Source organism: Apostichopus japonicus, chromosome 9, assembly GCF_037975245.1.
Source record: "Apostichopus japonicus isolate 1M-3 chromosome 9, ASM3797524v1, whole genome shotgun sequence".
Taxonomy (NCBI): domain Eukaryota; kingdom Metazoa; phylum Echinodermata; class Holothuroidea; order Aspidochirotida; family Stichopodidae; genus Apostichopus; species Apostichopus japonicus.
In genome coordinates this window covers 848,373-869,267 of record NC_092569.1, presented here as the reverse complement: position 1 = coordinate 869,267, position 20,895 = coordinate 848,373, and the positions used below count along the sequence as shown (strand labels likewise).

General features: G+C 36.6%; 2 protein-coding genes across 3 annotated transcripts; one reads left to right on the top strand and one right to left on the bottom strand.

The window, feature by feature from the left end:
- Positions 1 to 400: 400 nt before the first annotated feature.
- Positions 401 to 8,857, bottom strand: LOC139974526 (uncharacterized). Its single transcript, XM_071981739.1, has 6 exons — positions 8,737 to 8,857; positions 5,806 to 5,877; positions 4,495 to 4,862; positions 3,505 to 3,807; positions 2,237 to 2,501; positions 401 to 982 (listed from the first exon to the last, which is right to left on the bottom strand). Exons 1-6 carry the CDS (start codon positions 8,804 to 8,806, stop codon positions 726 to 728), a joined length of 1,335 nt encoding a protein of 444 aa, XP_071837840.1. The 5' UTR covers positions 8,807 to 8,857; the 3' UTR covers positions 401 to 725.
- A 5,630-nt stretch (positions 8,858 to 14,487) lies between these two features.
- Positions 14,488 to 20,026, top strand: LOC139974277 (uncharacterized). Of its 2 annotated transcripts, none has more exons than XM_071981292.1 (4): positions 14,488 to 14,646; positions 16,476 to 16,996; positions 18,179 to 18,317; positions 19,259 to 20,026. In XM_071981292.1, exons 2-4 carry the CDS (start codon positions 16,567 to 16,569, stop codon positions 19,368 to 19,370), a joined length of 681 nt encoding a protein of 226 aa, XP_071837393.1. In that variant the 5' UTR covers positions 14,488 to 14,646; positions 16,476 to 16,566; the 3' UTR covers positions 19,371 to 20,026. The 2 variants fall into 2 exon arrangements, with proteins under 2 accessions (XP_071837393.1, XP_071837394.1); XM_071981293.1 differs by having other exon boundaries at positions 14,499 to 14,646; positions 16,459 to 16,996.
- Positions 20,027 to 20,895: the final 869 nt, after the last annotated feature.

Below are 20,895 nucleotides of genomic sequence, written 5' to 3'. Positions count from 1 at the left end.
ATCTTGTCACTGTGTGGAGTGCAAAGCCTATATCCAATAATCTTGCAGCTTAAAATAAGAATAATTGTATTTACTACATTTATCATTTATAACATTACTCAGGAAGCTACTGTGTGTCTCATGGAGTATGAAAACAGAAAAGTTTGATGCCATAACTACTCCTCGCTTGCCCACTGACTTCTTCCCCTACCCCAGACCAACGCCCACCCGACCCCCTCCACACAAAGCGAGAATATAAGATATTTAATACACGATTCATTAACTAAACGATGTTATTTCCATAGGCTGTGGTGCACGATGTTTAAGTAATAACTATGTAAGTTAAGTTTAATTGTATCTGTATGCATGTGTGTACGGTATGTGTGTATGTATATGTGTGTAATATAGGCTATGCGTATATATGTTATTGTGTGTATGTGTTAAACATATCATAAGATCAGCAGCGACTGCACAATAAAAAAAAAACCTGTGAATAGACCGAAGGTAGACCAACGAGGAGTGTGAATCTTACTTTTACATTACATAATTCTAATATCTTTTCTTTAACGTTATAAATACGGTCTGGAATGTTCATCTGTCGCGTCCCTTATGGTTTACTTGATTACGAGTTGAAGTTAAAATTTTAAATCTTAGGTAAACAGATAATATAATTAATTGGAGTCGTCCTTCACAATGCTCTTTCCTTGTATTTACAATAAAGCTCCCAGTTTCCAGCTGTGTATGATTTAGGTGGAAACTCTTCCGATCTGCATCACTACGTGCTCAATAAACCAAGGATATCCAGCCAGATACTCCCAGAAGATGCTAGTATTTTTTATGGTAGCATGGTAGTCACCATTCAGGTTGCTGGCGCCGCACTGCTTGTACCACCAAGCGCCATGATATCCTATGGCGCAGTTGCCGTTTTCATTGTCATGGTCTTGGTCAAAAGTGGAGAAGGGCAAGCCCTCATGAAGTAACAAAGAATAACCATTCATGGTATCTAAGAAGGAGAAGAAAAAAGACTATTACTTATTTAAATTGACGATAACTGCTGAACGAATTTCGCGAAAATCTTTAGTTTTCTTATACCAAATATATTAAATATATTCGTAGTGCTGAGAGAAGGGGTGAGGTGGTGGGGCAGTAGAGTGACCCCATTTTGATGGAGAAATCATTTACTTTCTAGCGTGTCAAAGATGTGTGTGTGTGTGTCAAACTATAAAATAATTTCGCTTTTCCTCACCTACACAGGCCTAATATGTCATGTGAAAAACAATGTTTATGTATCGCAATTTGAAGTCTCGAGGCCAAGAACAAACTAATAACTCTGCAACAAAGTTGTCATATATATCACAAGTAAATCTAGGAACAATTCGACTTTAATACTGTATTATTAAGCAGTAGCAATGGTGTGTAGCACAATCCTATGGCAAAGGAACACCTGAAATATGTATAGTTTGACGTGTTTACATATAGCTACTAACCGTGGCAGGATAATTCAACTTAACAGATGGAAACAAATGAGGACTTCTCATATACCTGTCGGTACATCCTAAAATATTTCGGCACTTGGATTGGATAGAAAGTTTTCACTTCGGCCCGCCAAATCCATCTCGTTCCCAACCCTGGCTTATAACATTAATACAAGCCTGGAGCGCGCATGATTGTTGATTATAGTCTTCTTTAATGTATTTTGCTGATGATATGAATGTGAGTAGTGAGTTTGGCCTAGCATGAGGCAAGTTAGTTGTCATTTAGCACTGACTCCAACCCTAAGGGATCAGTTGGCCACACTTATTTTGCACGAGATTAATTCAAGTTCTTCTATGTTCTGTGTATAAGGCGTTTGTGTTATGAAGTTTTGCTTATGGTGTAACTTGGCTTATTGTATAGTTGAGTACCAACTTGTACTTCCAAGTACTTAACATTCCTCATGTATATATACTACAGTCCGAGTACAGTTTCTTTGGATGCATGTATATATAAGGAGTAATTTCGATATCTACCGCTACTTGCCCCCTCTCCCTCCACCCCTCCACCCCTCTTCCTCCTTCGAAACTTCATAGATCCGGGAATTAATTAACAAGCTACATTAATTGGACATTTGGAAGACAAAATCAAATTTATTTGAATTTTACTCATATTTAACAAATGTAACAGTTCGCTTATCCTCTAAAGAAGACATCTTCATAAACAAGTATAATAACAACCGCAACAAATTCTTAAAAATGAGAAAATAAGAATGATATCTTACCTGCGGTTCCGCTGTAGTTCCCGAGTTCCGACAAGCGATAATTGTCACTCTCGTCATTAATGCGGAAATGATCAAACAAAGCGGAAAACGGTTCCCCGGTTCTGTCTACCATTGAAATCTTCAGTTGATAGATTTCTTGATTGGTGAGGTAAAATAACTTTTCATTTCCCAACCAAAATTCGTGATCAAGTTCACCAAAGCCTTCTTTATAGTTGATCCAGTTACGGTAGAAATCTACGGAGCCGTTTACGCGACGCTGAAATACCTATCATAGAGACAAATTATATGAATATGAAAGACCGCAGTATAATGATAATGTTGAATTCTGAAAAAAAATGGAGTTTACCCATTGAGTTATACCACTTTTGAATATCTAACTACCACAAATAAGAAATGAGATTGATTCAAAGTACATTAAATTGATCAATGGTCGCAATTGCATGAAAAAATCACAGTTTCCTTAAAAAAAAAACATAATATGAGAAAAAAAAAACTTTTATAGTATGTAGTAGTAACATTCCTTTATTTCCACGTATAGGGCATCACAGATTATGACTAGATGTATTTTCGTAATAAAATAATAATTTTCAATATTGAAATTAAAATAAAAGAAGAAGATAAAGCTATACGTATTCAATAACGTAACCGACAAGTTTAAAATCGGCAGCTGATGTTGTTAATATTCATTGTATATTTTTTCCGGAATGAAAAAATAAATAAATATATAATTGATGTGAATCAACATGGCCAGAGTTTTACGCTCACAGTTTGACACAAAACTGCTGAGAACATTTGTGCTTCTCTGAATCAAAATCACAATCTAATTATATATTGTATCATGGATAAACAATGGTTTTGGAATTCGGTTAACTTTTATGAATGTTTTTACATGATAATGGCACGGTTGGTTGATGTCAATACGACAATTGAGCTGAAAAGGCTTTTGTTGTATCTTCATAATATTCAGATCATTTATTTAATTAGAAATGTAATATTTTTGCAACAACTACTAATCAACTAACTAATCAAAATCACAATCTAATTAAATATTGTATCATGGATAAACAATGGTTTGGAATTTGGTGAACTTTTATGAATGTTTTTACATGACAATGGCACGGTTGGTTGATGTCAATACGACAATTGAGCTGAAAAGACCTGAGTTGTATCTTCATAATGTTCAGATCATTTATTTAATTAGAAATGTAACATTTTTGCAACAACTACTGAAAGTTGTATATTATCAAGCCGACAACAAATGTACTCACAAGCCAGCCAAGTTCACCACTCATGTAACAATAAACATTGAAAGGAGAGCCAGACCAGTTTAGCGGTTTAATGGTGTAGATTCCACTCGTACTGTTACCGCCGTCCATAACATCCTGGCAATCTGTGATATCACACGTCTGCCCATCACCTTGGTAACCAATCCGACAATAACACTTTCTTGTTTCATTTCTGGTCTCGCATACAGCGGCTTCACTGCAATTGTATGCAATATCCCATTCCATCGTTCCATTGTTGCAGTAACCTAACATGGTACACTTATAGTTAACGAAATACGTCCCGTTCTGAAAAAAAACATGAATAAATGCTGATCGACAATGTTTTGAAAATGAATAAATGCTGACACGACATATTGACAAACACATAATGTGCCGTGTGAATTGACACACAGCAGCATCTTGTCCATAGTCCTGTAACCTAGCCATATCATTTCGCTTACTACAATTTAACGGCAGCCTCCACTGAACAAATTTTTGTGACAAGTGTACGGCATTTTAGCAAATCTCTTCAGTATACAAATGTCCATTGAGGCTACCGTAGTACTATAGCACGCTACAAATACAACATATATCAGTTCCGATCTCCTATACGTCTTCAACTATACCTAAAGCGTTACTGTATGAAACAAATTAAGTTTGATAGGCCATAACAAAATCTCTGTCATACACCAGTCTAGCTGTATATCTAAATCACGATCCCTTTCAGTTTTGAAATATGAACAATTTATTCGGCATTTCACTAATTCTTCAAATTCTACTAGTATTTGAATCATCAGCAAGAGGTATCACCTGCAGCTAATATCGAATGGGGATTCGTAATTTAATGCCATTCATTTATCGTTCCTCGGTTTAGCAATACTCATTGTATATGAAAGGTTAAATTATGACGCAAAATATTATTTTGCAAAATATAATTAACATGCTTTACCATTTGAATAATGATACGGTAAGCGGTAATTGAGATGATCTTACCGGAACTATATTTCCGTTGTTCTCGGGGTCAACGCATCCGCAAATGCCCGGGTTGGGTAGGCAAGGATCTGCCACAGGTACCAAGTCAGTTGTGATAGCAGTGGTGCTCTCCACGCTGGTTGAAGCACTGGCACCAGAAAATGTAGTGTTGCTTGTTGAAACATGGGCACCAGAAGTTGTAGTGTTGCTTGTTGAAGCATTGGTACCAGAAGTTGTAGTGTTGCTTGTTGAAACATGGGCACCAGAAGTTGCAGTTTTGCTTGTTGAAGCATGGGCACCAGAAGTTGTAGTTTTGCTTGTTGAATCATGGGTACCAGACGTTGTAGGGTTGCTTGTTGACGAAGGGGCACCAGAAATGGTAGAAATGCCTTTTGAAGAATTGATATCAGAGGTTGTAACGGTACTTGGAGACGAAAGGGCATCAGGAACTGTGGGTTTGTTTGTTGAGAGATTGGACCCAGAAATGGTAGGAATGCCTCTTGATGAATGGACACCAGGATTGATGGCGCCATTGCCTTTCTTACACCTTTCGAGTACACACGTGTGCATTGATTGTTGGTATCATCCCATTACATAACATTTATTTACTCCTTTGTTTTCGAAATTTACAACAAATAATAAAATATCAATATAGTGTTATACTAGGGAAGTGATAAATTTCCCTAGCTATATATTATAAATTGTGATGAATGTTTTCAATAAAAGTCCTGTTTTTACACATAATTTTGCGCTTGATAATATTGTAATATATGTATTTAAATAATAATAATAATACATGATGCTAAATGAGCACCAGAGAAATATTTCATATAATTCTTCAATATTGTTGAAAATATCTCCTGTGGTGTATAGCATATGGTGGATTATTGTTTTGATTTCCTCGGCCGGTTCTGGAAGTTTTGAATACTTATGTTCATGATATTCATAACCTGGAGCAATCATTGGGTTTACAATGTCTTTACAATGAACATGGCTGCTGAGAAGGGGGGAGGGGGGGTTAGAGGCTAAGGCCCGGGGTCATTTTGGAGTGCAGAAAAAAATTGGTTTGAAGAATATTTAATTAATTTTATTTCATATTATACTTTAAGAAACACATCACGAGCACGGTGACATACTAGCAACGGGTCACATACATACATACATACACCCACAATATATATACATATATATATATATGTATATATATATATATATATATATATATATATATATATATATATATATATATATATATATATATATATATATATATATATATATATATATATATATATATATATAAGATAAAGATTATGATAGCTTCGGACTCACCTTGTTTACGATCGTAAATCTCCCGCAGTCGTTGGTGTTCTTCTGGGAACATCTCCTGAAATTCGCAGATACCTTTTCCGTCAAAAAAGAGGGGAGAAGAAAATGTTTTCTCTTGAAAGTGATAGTAATTGGACTATCCATACAAATACATGAATGGTTTCCACCTGCAAGAGGTAAATTATATCCGGGCGGGTTTGGGAGGCGGAGGGGGGGGTGGTAGTAAGCCGACTTAGACAAAGGCACTGCAGCCGCTTACAGATGAGAGATGCATCGGTTGAGGCCTGTTTGTAATTGAGAAAGTAAGCTGTATGCTTGTCAGTAAACTGTTACGACATTAAATTTAAATGAATAAAGGAAGAGGTGAAGTGTAACTGCCCAAATGATGTGTTTTGTTATGCCCCAAGCATTATATGACGTACAGTGATGAACTTTACTGTACTGCTTTAACTAACAGCTAATACACTTTTACTACAAGATGAATAAAATTGGCCGTTTGGATACCGTGTTAAATGGCCATTGTAGATGTATATAGATAGGACATAAGCGGCTCATGGGCCGGGGGGAGCAGTGGCGTCGCCAAGGGGGGGGGGGCCAGGGGGGGGCACGTGCCCCCCTGGAAAACCCAGTGCCCCCCCGAGTGCCCCCCATCTGAGATTTGGGTTGGTAAAAAAATATATATATATTTTGTTATATTCAACTCCCATCATCTGAGTTGGTTTTTCATAAGGAAAAAGAAGCAAAGTAATTCGTATTTTCTTCAAATGAGCTACGAAAAAATGAAAAAGTTTATCCTTGAACGTCGGGTATCGAAGTCGTGACCTGCGCCATCACAACAGGTGTCGATATTTACATTGAATGTGTCAGTGCTCACGCCATACCAGCGGATATACACGTCCGCTTCGCGAGCTACATGACTGTGAGAAGGGAGGGTACTGCAATATGTTGCCTTGGTCTGAGGTTGACAGGTTAGGAGCTGACGAAATGTGAGAATGTGAGGGTCCGCAGGCACCATACTTGCCTATATTTGTAGACTCATATATTAACCCTTTTGTGTAGGGGGTGCAGAGGTCATTTGAGGTTAGATGCTTGTAGGAACAAATGGCGAATGTTCACACCTGCATACTGAGCCATACTCGATGTGTGATCAAACTTTGGATTGCATGGTGAGATCCCTGATAGGAGCCAATAACGATGCTGGAACCTGTTACATATTAATAGATAATGGGCGAAAACGAGAAAGACAAGAAAGGAGTCGGGGGTCATGCACACATTAATTCAACAAATGTAGGTTCTATTGATATAGGGTTAGGCATAATATCGACAGCATGTGGTTCATATCCTCTGCAAAATTCTGCCCCTTGTTAAAATCATTACCTCAAAAATAGCAATTTCTGGAGATATCTTCAGATCGAATTTAGCATCAAATGTGGCAGCATTTTGCATCTAGCCCATCCTCCGTAAGCGAAAATTTTCCAAAGGGGAGGGGGCAGTGGCGGCGGCACCGGGGGGCTTGGGGGGCTCAGCCCCCAATGAAAAAGTTGAGGGAGCAAATGCATGATAAGCCCCCCCCCCCAATATTTACCAAGGCTCCGAAACGTGCATCTGCCCATTTTTCAATGCATACTTGTCGACCTGTCCGAAACACACGTATACTATATAGGTGTTATAATTTTAGTAAATGCTGGGGGGACTCTCGACCCGTCCCCTGGCTATAGACCACATTGTCACCCCAACCGCGTCTTCACGCCCCGTGAAAAGTGGAAGAAGTGAGTGTAAGTACCGGTAAGCGCAACACAACTTCGTCTTAGGCCAAGGACTTGCTTCATTTCAGCCAGTTCTCCAACATCCCCTTACTACACTCAAAAACGTCTTTGCGAGTACACTACGAGTAATAGCTACTCTCTTAAAACACCATCGAATATACAAATTACAATGTTTTTACAGACTTTTACGTGCAATCTGAGAAATTGCAGGCTTGACACCCATATTTTAGGGCTAAGTATTCGCAGCATAAAACACTCGGGAAGTGCCGTTTCCGGCCATCTGGGGGTTTGAAAAACCCAAAAATTTCTTGTACGCTCCGCGCCAACCGATGGTGGCGCTCCGCTTAGATAGTCTCTACACATTAGCCCCCCCCCCAATAATTTTCCCGTTCTGCCGCGCCTGGAGGGGGACCCCCTCCCCTTAGACCCCTCCCCCAGGACGGCGATCCGTATCCACCTAAGTGCCCCCCCATAAAATGCTGGTGCCCCCCCTGTGCCCCCCCAGACTGAAAAGTCTGGTGACGCCACTGGGGGGGAGGGGTGAGAGGGCGTTGAGTGTAGCGGTTCTGAAGCGGTTGGGAACTTCAGCCTCACAAGAAAGTGGAGCTGGTTGCATTTACAGGCTACCTCTAAAACTGAAGAATACTTTTTTGGGGGAGACAAACTGATAAGTTTGAATTATCTTTGTAAGTAAAAATGGTATTGCTCTAGATTAGTTCTGAATGAGAGGTTGGCTCATTATATTGCAGGTTTTAAAACGACAAGTCTTGTTATATTTTTTTACGCGGCAGGCTAACGAGAACCAAACGAATGGTACTTCAAACAAATCTGAACTGCAAACAAATAAAATAAATCACATAGCAATGAGTCAATAAGTTAACTATTAATCCCCCCACCCCAACCCCATACACTTTCACCCACACCATTCAATCAACCAATATTATAAATAACATAGGGTGGGCATCGAATAAGGGAGAGTTGAGTCCCGGGATTTTTGAAAGAACAAATGGAAACAACAAAATGAATGGCATCATTTCGTCAATTGACTTGCAAGAAGTCTTGGTTTTTCTTGATAATGCCAAGCAACTATCCTCAGGAGAAGGTAAACACATTTTTTAGACCTCTTAAAGGAAATCTTATTTCGAGGTTTAAGGCAAATAATACTTACTTTTAAAGCTTTCCACGAAGTTCAGAGAAAATACTAAAGAGCACATGAGAAACAGCTTTACGAAAAACATTTTGTCCAATTCAAATCGGAAAATTTTCGTAAGAATTGTTAGGAAAATCAATCTTTGAACGTTTTCTAAGTGAATACCAGAATAAACTTCAGATCTTGAGCGTCCTCGAAATAATGCTAAACACTATATCGTCTGCGTGAATATATACTGCCTTGTATGGTTCTTCCGTTCTTTGTGTATTGCAACATACTCAATATATGATAATTACATGTATGACTAACTCGAGAAAAGAAGTTTCATAATGATAGGAGATATCGAAGGTCAAAGGTCAACACTTATAAGGTAAAAGAGAACCGTACCACCTTTATCGAACTAATTTCTAGCAAATTATGCCGTTTAACAATCTTTTCTGAATAGACCCTGGTGACTTTGAAATTATTTAATAAAATAACAGAGAACATTAACACAGATTGCAAGAGGGGGCGGTTGGGTGGGGGAGGGGCTGGGTGCGGGGAGGGCGGTAATTTTGTCACAGAATATGCAGTCAATTTCTGGTCAGTGTTTCTCAAAATGTATATTTTAGCAGCGCTTTATACAGCTGGTCTCGTACTCTTTTTGTTGTACTTGAGTTATCATTGTACTCGTTCTCATAATGTTGTACTCGTACTCATACTCTTGTTCTCGTACTCATTCTGTTGTACTCGTTCTCATGGTGTTGTACTCGTACTCATTCTGTTGCACTCGTTCTCATGGTGTTGTACTCATACTCATTCTGTTGTACTCGCGTACTCATACTGTTGTACTCGTTCTCATAGTGTTGTACTCGTACTCATACTCTTGTTCTCGTACTCATTCTGTTGTACTCATTCTCATACTCTTGTTCTCGTACTCATTCTGTTGTACTCGTTCGCATGGTGTTGTCCTCGTACTCATACTGTTGTACTCATACTCATACTGATGTAGTCGTTCTCATACTGTTTTACTCGAGTACTCATACTGTTGTACTCGCGCACGCATACTGTTGTACTCGCGCACTCATACTGTTGTACTCGTACTCTTATTTTTGTTCTCTTACTCATACTGTTTTATCCTTCTCAAATGTTGTACTCGTTCTCATACTGTTTTAATTGAGTACTCATACCGTTGTTTTCGTACTCATATTGTTGTACTCGTGCTCATGGTGTTGTACCAGTACTCATACAGTTGTAGTCGTCCTGATACTGTTGCATCGTACTCAAACTGTTGTACACATACTTGTTGTTCTCGTACTCATACTATTGTACTCGTCCTCATACTGTTGTAGTCGTACTCATGATGTTGTTCTTGTACTTATACTGTTGTACTCGTGCTCATACTGTTGTACTCGTACTCATGATGTTGTACTCGTACTCAAACTGTTGTTCTCGTACTCCTACTGCTGCATCGTACTCAAACTGTTGTACACATACTTGTTGTTTTCGTACTCATACTCTTTTTGTTCTCGTACTCATACTATTGTACTCGTCCTCATACTGTTGTAGTCGTTCTCATAATGTTGTTCTTGTACTTATACTGTTGTACTCGTACTCATACTGTTGTTCTCGTACTCCTACTGTTGCATCGTACTCAAACTGTTGTACACATACTTGTTGTTCTCGTACTCATACTCTTTTTCTCGTACTCATACTATTGTACTCGTCCTCATACTGTTGTAGTCGTTCTCATGATGTTGTTCTTGTACTTATACTGTTGTACTCGTGCTCATACTGTTGTTCTCGTACTCCTACTGCTGCATCGTACTCAAACTGTTGTACACATACTTGTTGTTCTCGTACTCATACTCTTTTTGTTCTCGTACTCATACTATTGTACTCGTCCTCATACTGTTGTAGTCGTTCTCATGATGTTGTTCTTGTACTTATACTGTTGTACTCGTACTCATACTGTTGTTCTCGTACTCCTACTGCTGCATCGTACTCAAACTGTTGTACACATACTTGTTGTTCTCGTACTCATACTCTTGTTCTCGTACTCATACTATTGTACTCGTCCTCATACTGTTGTAGTCGTTCTCATGATGTTGTTTTTGTACTTATACTGTTGTACTCGTGCTCATACTGTTGTTCTCGTACTCCTACTGTTGCATCGTACTCAAACTGTTGTACACATACTTGTTGTTCTCGTACTCATACTCTTTTTCTCGTACTCATACTATTGTACTCGTCCTCATACTGTTGCAGTCGTTCTCATGATGTTGTTCTTGTACCTATACTGTTGTACTCGTGCTCATACTGTTGTACTCGTACTCATGATGTTGTACTCGTACTCATACTGTTGTACTCGTACTCATACTGTTGTACTCATACTCGTACTCATACCCTTGTTCTCGTACTCATACTGTTGTATTCGTACTCATACTGTTGTACTCGTACTCATACTGTTGTACTCATACTCATACTGTTGTATTCGTACTCATACTGTTGTATTCGTACTCATACTGTTGTACTCGTACTCATACTGTTGTACTCATACTCATACTGTTGTATTCGTACTCATACTGTTGTACTCGTACTCATACTGTTGTAGTCGTATAGGTATGGTGTTGTACTCGTACTACCAGACTGCTTCAAAATGTACCTAAATTTGTAAAAGTTTGCAGTAAATATTACATGAAAGGTTCTTATTCCTTCCAAATCGGTAAGTTACCTAAAATAAGATTAAATTGATCAATTTAATGATTATCTCCTACCATCTTATTACAGAATAACATAAATCGAATGACGAATTATTGAAAAGCAATATACTTTTCAACATTTCTTCGCCCAAAACCTTTTTTCATGTTAATGCATGTAACATGAAACTATAATTTTTTTTCTCGACATTTTACTTTTTATTTTTGAGCTTTAACATTGTAACAAGACACCTCTAGTGTTAATGAATCTTATAGGTAATGTAACATTACAAGTGACCTTCCTTAAGTATAGCTTTCAATGTATAGTGAATATACAACGTATATACCATTTCGAAAAAAAAAACATAATAAGTGAATAAGCGCAACAGATATGACGATTATTAATATCGATTTATCTATAAAATCTCTAAAATGAAAAGTTGTTCATAATTTTATATCCTACTGGTCAATTTTGAAATTTTCAATAACCCATGGCTTTCATTGATAAGAAACAATGAAAGTCAAACCAGATGAAAATGTAATATTTTCGGTGCTGCGTTCGTTCTTTTTCTTTTACTTTCCTCTCTCTCATTTATTACTTTTTATGTCTCCTTTGTAGATTGACAATCCGATTGTACAATGCAATCATTTTTACTCATACCGGCTTGTGTGTTTCATTATCATTTGTATTGTGTACACTATCGAACGTTATATAGGATAGACAATATATCAATGTAAGTGGACAAAAACATATTTTTCCCCATATTTACACTAAAACCTATATTATACGTCGCTTACATGTGTAAGAAATCCTTAATCGTGAAGCTCACATGAAAAGGAGATGAACAAATTTGCGCTGGGTTTGTGAGATATTAAACGTATTTTGAGGTATATATGCCTGCATGCCACCCGGAAATGACGTCGCTGGGTTTAAAGTACTACATACACCTAGTCAATTTGCCCTATGTTCAGTACATTTGTTGTGTGATGAACTCATTCAAAATCTGTTGATATCGCTAATCAAAATTTCTTGCTTTATCCCTTACAAAGGTAACCCCGAATTACAAGCCCACATATATATCATTTGAATAATGTGATCTTCCTCTTTTCTAAGAAGACAATCAAATATTTCACGAAATCGCCTCAGGCCACAAACCTGAATTCAGTATTGTTGATACGAAGGTTGTGAAATCAAAGGGATAACATAACAGAAAATTAGGCGGTCACACCCTTTAAATCATCAATGTGCATAATAAGCTATTGTTAATTCATAAATAAATAAAACTAGAATTAAGAAAAGATTTGTAAAATAGTCAATCTTTGATGCGTTTTGAAGCTATTTTCATGATTTCTTATGCCTATTAGAGTTATTAGGACAATGTTGTTCATAGGTGTCCGTAGATCTTTAAATAAATAAATATATATATATATATATATATATATATATATATATATATATATATATATATTTATATATATATATATAAATATATATATATATATATATATATATATATATAAATATATATATATATATATATATATAAATATATATATATATGTATATATATATATATATATATATATTTATATATATTTATATATATATATATATATATATATATATATATATATAGAGTAGGTTGGCGTCTATCTTGGCGCAGAGTGCTCTATGTCCATTGGACAGAGCGGAATATATGTTGATACTAGATGAGACTAGTGGAACACTAGTCTCATCTAGTATCAACATATATATATATATATATATATGTATATATATATATATATGATGATCGCTCAACACGTAAAACTGTGTAACAACTACTAGTGTTCCACTAGTCTCAACTATAGTCTCAACCTATATATATTTTTTCTTTGACATTTAAGGCCGACCTCTTATGCCCTGAGTTAATAATGACATATTCATATGGTTAATAAACTGTAGAAAGTTAATTACATTTTAATAAAAACATGAAAGAACATTAAAATCAGCTGTGTAAACCTATTTTTGCTAGTTTTTGTTCTTTCTATGTTTAATTTGCTTATTAGTTTCAATTAGTTGCACCCTGTGTTTTAACTATGCATTAGTTGATACCCGGCCTCTTTATGCTTTATCAACATAATTTGACACTTCGTAAAAAAAGGAGAAAATGTGGGTATATTACCTAATAGTCATGCAGGTTTTTAAATTTTCCTCCAACAATGAATTGCATACATTTGTGGGTAACTTTTACTTAAATCGTCACATCGTCAAATTATGTTATCATGGAACGCGAAAAGGAAAATAATTGTCGCTACATATGTGACTGCTAGATTGTACCATCTACACACGTTTTCAAGCTGCTGGACTCAGGCGCGTAGCCAGGGGGGGGGGGGCGAAGTGGGCAGCCGCCCCCCTTGAGCATATTTTTTTTTATGTTTTCATGATATCGCTAGTAATTTCAAAAGAGAAATGCTAAGATGCAGCTTACAATGCCTGGGAAGTGCCATTTCCAGCGATCTGAGATGCATTTTCAGCCAAAATTTTCTTGTACGCTTCGCGCCAACTTATGGTGGCGTTGCGCTTAGATAGTTTTCAATGCAGAATCTACGGCTCCAATAGTTTGACTACAGGTTCGCCCCTCTCTTGGCAAGTTCCTGACTACACGCCTGCTGCTGGTTCTTACAACTCTCGTGGTTTTATACAGACTAGCAAACAGGGTAACAAGAAATGTGCAAAATGTTTACCTGGATGGCCCTGTCACCATGAGATTATTGTCAAACAAAGGCAATCATATCTCTGTTTGAAGGTATCGCAATTGCTCGATATTACGATTATAAACAGAGAATTACGATATAATTGAAGATAAAAAAGAGGTTTTTAGCTGCTGCAGGGGAGGGAACTAGGGTACATGTGGACTAGTGGAGTTAATGAGCTCATCTTGTTCATATAACTTCTAAATGATCAGCTGGGATTGTTGTCTATGCCTGATAACAGATCGAAAACAAATTGCTTAATCTTATGTCCGTGTCAGCCAGTACGTTAAAATATAACTAGGACTGAGCCAACCTTTGGACTGTTATGAACGTAATTACACAACTGACGGCGGTTTACAGTTTATAATCCTGGACTATACGCATAGTACTGTTAAGTAATAAACAACTAAGATCGCAACATATTGTACTTTGTTTATTATCCACGGGAAACTGCTGAATCACCTTGAAAACATAGTAATTAATGGAAGAATATGAGAGAATGACTTCAAAAATGGTAAGAATCTTTATCAATGATATATTCAGCTAAAGGAAAATGTTTATGGTGAATTATCACTTTTGACATTCCCATGTGAATTTTTTTTAATTTTTCTTTTATATATATTACTGTGTTCCATAATGAATTTCAGTTGTTTCTTAAAACGTAAAGGGTATCTGTAAAAGTCAAATCGTACAAATCACGTGTTTCCTTTTGAATATAAGAAATCATCCATGAGTCATTTGGTGAATATGTAAGACATTTGTGCTATTCGTCCAACGTCGTATCCATAGATCAACTGGTTTTTGTATGTTAGTATGCGATAATGACTTATTTCCACAGTTTAGGAGCGTGGTATCTCCACTGTCTCATGCAATGTAACACATCGTGCATACTAACACCTAGTTTATGAACATGGCATTTATTCGGCTCCCTTCATTATAACATACCATGCATATTAACATCTGGTTTATGAACATGGCATTTATTCTGTTTAATTCATTATAACATACCATGCATATTAACATCTGGTTTATGAACATGGCATTTATTCGGCTCCCTTCATTGTAACATTTCATGTATATTAACATCTGGTTTATGAACATGGCATACATTCTGCTTAATTCATTATAACATACCATGCATATTAACATCTGGTTTATGAACATGGCATATATTCTGCTTAATTCATTATAACATACCATGCATATTAACATCTGGTTTATGAACATGGCATATATTCTGCTTAATTCATTATAACATACCATGCATATTAACATCTGGTTTATGAACATGGCATATATTCTGCTTAATTCATTATAACATACCATGCATATTAACATCTGGTTTATGAACATGGCATTTATTCGGCTCCCTTCATTGTAACATTTCATGTATATTAACATCTGGTTTATGAACATGGCATACATTCTGCTTAATTCATTATAACATACCATGCATATTAACATCTGGTTTATGAACATGGCATATATTCTGCTTAATTCATTATAACATACCATGCATATTAACATCTGGTTTATGAGCATGGCATATATTCTGCTTAATTCATTATAACATACCATGCATATTAACATCTCGTTTATGAACATGGCATTTATTCGGCTCCCTTCATTGTAACATATCATCCAAATTACCCTATGGTTTATGAACATGGCATTTATTCTGTTTAATTCATTGTAACATATATATCATCCATATTAATATCTGGTTTATGAACATGGCATTTATTCTGATCCCTTCATTGTAACATATCATGTATATTAACATCTGATTTATAGAAGAGTCATATTTCGTGTGTTTTGTGTAATGTATAACGAATTATCCTTGGTTTACTACCTGGTTTAGGAGTATGGCATTTCACGTTGTTCAATATTACATAGCATACATAATAACACATGGTTAATGAACCTTCATTGCAACCTTCATTGTAACATATAATTCACACCGACACCATGTTTGGGAGTATGGCAATTCTTATATAACCTTCAATATAACGTATCATCCATACTAACATAGGTTTATAGGAGTACATGCAGTATATGGGATGTTGTGTGTTTAGTTCAACGTATAACAAACACAGAATCCTTATGAAACTGGTTCAGTATATAGTGTGACATAACTTGCATTTCATTCAACTGCTATAGCTTCGATATTAACATCAGATTGAGGACGGGGATCAAAATAACAACATGCAGTCATAAGTAAAATGCATGCTTTTCAATTTAGTAGTCATTTTGAGTGTTGACGAATATAATTATAACCAATTGTGTTACAGATTCAAAGACAATTCTATTAAATTGATCCATTCAGCCTTTTGTTCTTTACAGAATCTGACCAGAACGATATGGGTGACAGATATAGTTTCGTGAAACCTAGATTCAGACTTGAAGATCTGCGTTTCGAAGCTTGCTAATCGATATGCAAAATTCTGCCGAAAACCAAGATGAAAACGGGTCCAGTACTACCAGTGATAACGAACCGAGAAGGGAAGACCCCATAGGTCAAACAACTACAGACAATGTTACCATAGATATACATAGCGAGTCTGCGCACTTTGCAATTGACTCGAGTAACTTAAACCTTGAAGACACTGGAGGAAATAGGAACTACCCGTATCCTTTACGAATTGACGAAATAGTAAGGCCTATCGGAGATGACAATAAAGATGTTTCTTCCACTGATGGAAATAAAAACGGTGATGGAGTGTATGTTCTTCCATCCTATGAAGAGAGTCAACGAGAGCATGGTCGCATTGACGGAGATTTACCTCCACCATATGTAAATGAGTTTCCAGAGGGGTTTTCTCAACCTGGTGGACCGCCATCGGCGCCGGTTCGACGAAACAGACGTAAGTATAGTAACTTGAAACAAACTCAATTCTGGTTAAGTCGCGTATGTGACGTTAACGATTTCTCTACGTCACGTGGGGATTATAGCGGAATGCACAAACGTGTGTCTTGAAAGGATGAATTATAACATTAAAGGATAAGTTTATGGAGACAATCTGTCTTATTACGTCATAGAACAAAGGGAAAGGTCACTTTTACGTGTTTCTGTAGAGTTAGACATACTTGTATTTCCATGGAATGCTCCTTTTATGCTAACTTGATGACGACATAACGCTTATATTGTGGAACGCCAGAAGGGTCATGGCACAATGTTGTACAATCTCATCGTGTTAGTTTATATTATCATCGTGCCAAAGTCGAAGCTTCTCGTGATCACCACTTTATTACTCGATCCAACTGTCTCTAGAGCACTTGATTGTCATACAGATACTTAACAATTCTCATGGCGTTTTTATCAACTTTAGTCTCAAGATTGATGTCATTGTAAAATATTAATGAAATGTAATAATAGTGGCAAGAAACTATTACCCACTACAATGATACATCAACTGAACACAAAACACACGCAAAGTTATATATTTATTGATGATGTCACAATTGTGGAGAATGTGAAGTAATTTTTCGTTTTCGAGCGATCACAAATACCGTCATCATCTTCAAGTAGATCTAACGAAGATTATTTGAAATTATTTAATAACTAAATAAGTTAATACGTAAATATCATTAATATATGTGTTAGTTGATTACCGTATTTACTATACACGTGTAAGTGAAAATTCTTTCACTTTGAAGGCCATTTTTATTGTCGCTAAATTTTGTTTTCAACCAGATATCCAAAGTTTTTTGTTGTTATTATTATCAGAAACAAAATAATATCTTACCTGAAAGATGAGTGGGATGGTAAAAGACTAGGTTAACTTGGGAAACAAGCCACCATATTTTACTCTTTCTTCTTCTATTTTATTTAAATTGAGATTTTCAAAGGAACATATTGCAAATTTGACCTTAATTTCAGTTATGGCTATTTAAGTTTATCCTCATAAGTTTAAGTAAACGTTAGTTCAAATAAGTTTCTTTAAGTGATATGTCTGGTGCGAAATGTTAAAGCTTATTGTCAGAAACACGACTTAGATCCATTTGGAATATATTCAGATAGTGGTTATCTGTTTGTTCCTTTACAGAAAGAAGAGCTAACGTTTCTTTTGGGAATTTTCCGACGAGAACTCGGTGTAAATATTGTCGCAGGGATGTGACGACACAATTAAATCACGTGCCAGGAACTCTCACCTTTATCATTATGCTGTTAATTTTCTTCATTGGGTAAGTTGGTTTCCAAATAAGAATATTAAACTTTAAAATTAATCACGAACATTTACATTATTTGTGAAGTAACAGGTAACATGTAATATGTTACGATGTCTTGCATATGCAGCGTTACCCGTTGGTCTAACTACTTGGTGAAGAATTCATTACCGGCATTTCTATTGCACGGACATTGGCGCCGAGCTAGGTCGAGCCAGGGGCAAAATTATGTCTGCAACTCCCTGTTGAAGCTATTTTTTTTATCTAGACCAAGTTGAACTGATCTGTATTTAAGTATATTTATTATGAAAATAAGAATACAATATTCTTTATCCCATATTTTTCCCTGCTCCAATGATAAACGCCGGTGCTGTGCCCCTGACACCAACCTCTGACACCACCCTCTGGAAAAAGCCTCAAATATCCCCCTCTGACACCACTCTCTGACACCACCCTCTGACACAACCCACTAATATCACCCTCTGACACCGCCCTGTGATACCACCCTCTGACACCACCCCTGACACCACCCTCTGACACCACCATCTGACACCACCCTCTGACACCACCCTCTAATATCATCCTCTGACACAACTCTCTGTCACCACCCTCTGACACCATCCTCTGACACCACCCTCTGACACCACTCTCTAACACCACCCTCTAACACCACCCTCTGACACCACCCTCTAATATCATCCTCTGACACCACTCTCTGACACCACTCTCTAACACCACCCTGTGACACCACCCTCTAATATCATCCTCTGACACCATTCTTTGACACCACCCTATGACACCACCCCCCCCCCCTTTCTCGTTAGGTCTGTAGACAGGATCACGATGTTGGCTTAGACTGCTTCCCAGTTATTGTCTTCACAACATTTGCGCCAAAAAGAACTGGAAATACATTCTCTCCTTTTTTTGTAACCGTATTTTCTCATTTTGTTTTCATGCAGGGGTTTCCTGTTTTGTTGTCTAATTCCTCTATGTATACCGGGCCTGAAGGACATTCAACATCGCTGTCCTCATTGTAACTATATTATTGGCTATTATCACAGGCTAGGTTAAAGGTCAGCAGTATCTTCCCGAATGTGCTATACATTGAAACACAAAGATATTCGTTGGAACATTGATTCAACCAAAGGAGAACGTTTGATGTTGAGAGAAGCATGCAATGATAAACCATACCTGCCAGCTGATTTCTTTGTGTGGAACCTCCAATAGCCGTTACCTGTATAGTTACAACATGAGTTGTAAGTTCTTAGCAATTCCCGTGAAAAAAGGAAGATAAAAACAAAGAAAGGTACACAATTGATATTATATGATTTGTGTTGTTGTTTTAAGCAAAACACACACAAAATTAGTTTTGTGCAACTATATTTAACGACATGGAATAAATTGAACTTTGTATTTACACGTCTAATATGTCTTGCTTCTATTCATATCATTTGCAAGGGATCACATTGAAAGACTAAATAATATCTTGATTATTTAACAAACCTTTAATTGTAGAAATTTGAATCGTACAACTCATTTCAGTTATAATAATAAATAACAAACACTTAAAATATGAAAACAAATATATCAGTTTGGCATTGAATGAAACAATCTTTATGCATAGAAATATTGTAAATGAGACCTGAAGTGGATATATATATAGTGGATATATATAGTGGATATATATAGTGGATATATATATATATATATATATATATATATATATATATTCGTCCAGAAATTCACTATAAATAAACTTTGAACCATATTTCCATAATATATGAATATCCGTTAAACGACCTATACCTCAATCATTCAACGAAACATGACTCATTCTACCAAAAATATAAACTCTGACAAAATACAAATAATTAATGCGATTCAGGGCCTTAGCTATATACGGGTGAGGAAATGGAGCGGGGAGGGGGGCATGGGGTGACACGTGAGTGGTGTTATACATTGGCAATATTTAAATTTGTAATACACCAATGCTAAACTGATGGAAAATGATAACATCTAAGCCCCCTTACTCAAACAAACAAATTCCCAAAGTTGGGGGGGGGGGTGGTGATTGCCTTAGAACCGCCAACTCTGCGCCCCTTCCCCACTCCCCAAAATGGGCGTCATGGTTTGACTACCAATTTGTATATTAATCAGTACGATATCAGTTTGCTGTATATCCTTTCAGTTCGTTCCGTTTATTTTGAGCTTATTACCTTACGTTTAATTTACTTAAAGAGTTGTTAACTGTATGATATTATAATCAATGATAGAAATATACCAGAGAAAGGTTTGCATATACAAACCAAAAACGAAAGTCGTTTCTAACTGCAGTTTCTTTGTATATTAAGTACTACCTTGTAACCTCTCAGGTTTGTTTTGAGCTTATTACCTTACGTTTATTTTACTCAAAGAGTTGTTAACTGTATGATATTATAATCAATGATAGAAATATACCAGAGAAAGGTTTGGATAAATAACCAAGAAAATGATTGTCGTTTCTACTTTGCAGTTTGTCTTAGAATTATGCACGACACGACACCACCCCCCACCACCCCATTACCCCCCACCCCATGACACCGCGACTGCGACTAAT

Coding starts and splice junctions, on each gene's coding strand:
- LOC139974526 (XM_071981739.1), bottom strand. CDS start 8,806: ATGTTTTTCGTAAAGCTGTTTCTCATGTGCTCTTTAGTATTTTCTCTG. Junction 2,502..3,504: donor GTGGTGAACTTGGCTGGCTT/GTGAGTACATTT, acceptor TCTCTATGATAG/GTATTTCAGCGTCGCGTAAA. Junction 983..2,236: donor GAACTACAGCGGAACCGCAG/GTAAGATATCAT, acceptor TCTCCTTCTTAG/ATACCATGAATGGTTATTCT.
- LOC139974277 (XM_071981292.1), top strand. CDS start 16,567: ATGCAAAATTCTGCCGAAAACCAAGATGAAAACGGGTCCAGTACTACC. Junction 16,997..18,178: donor GCCGGTTCGACGAAACAGAC/GTAAGTATAGTA, acceptor GTTCCTTTACAG/AAAGAAGAGCTAACGTTTCT. Junction 18,318..19,258: donor CTGTTAATTTTCTTCATTGG/GTAAGTTGGTTT, acceptor GTTTTCATGCAG/GGGTTTCCTGTTTTGTTGTC.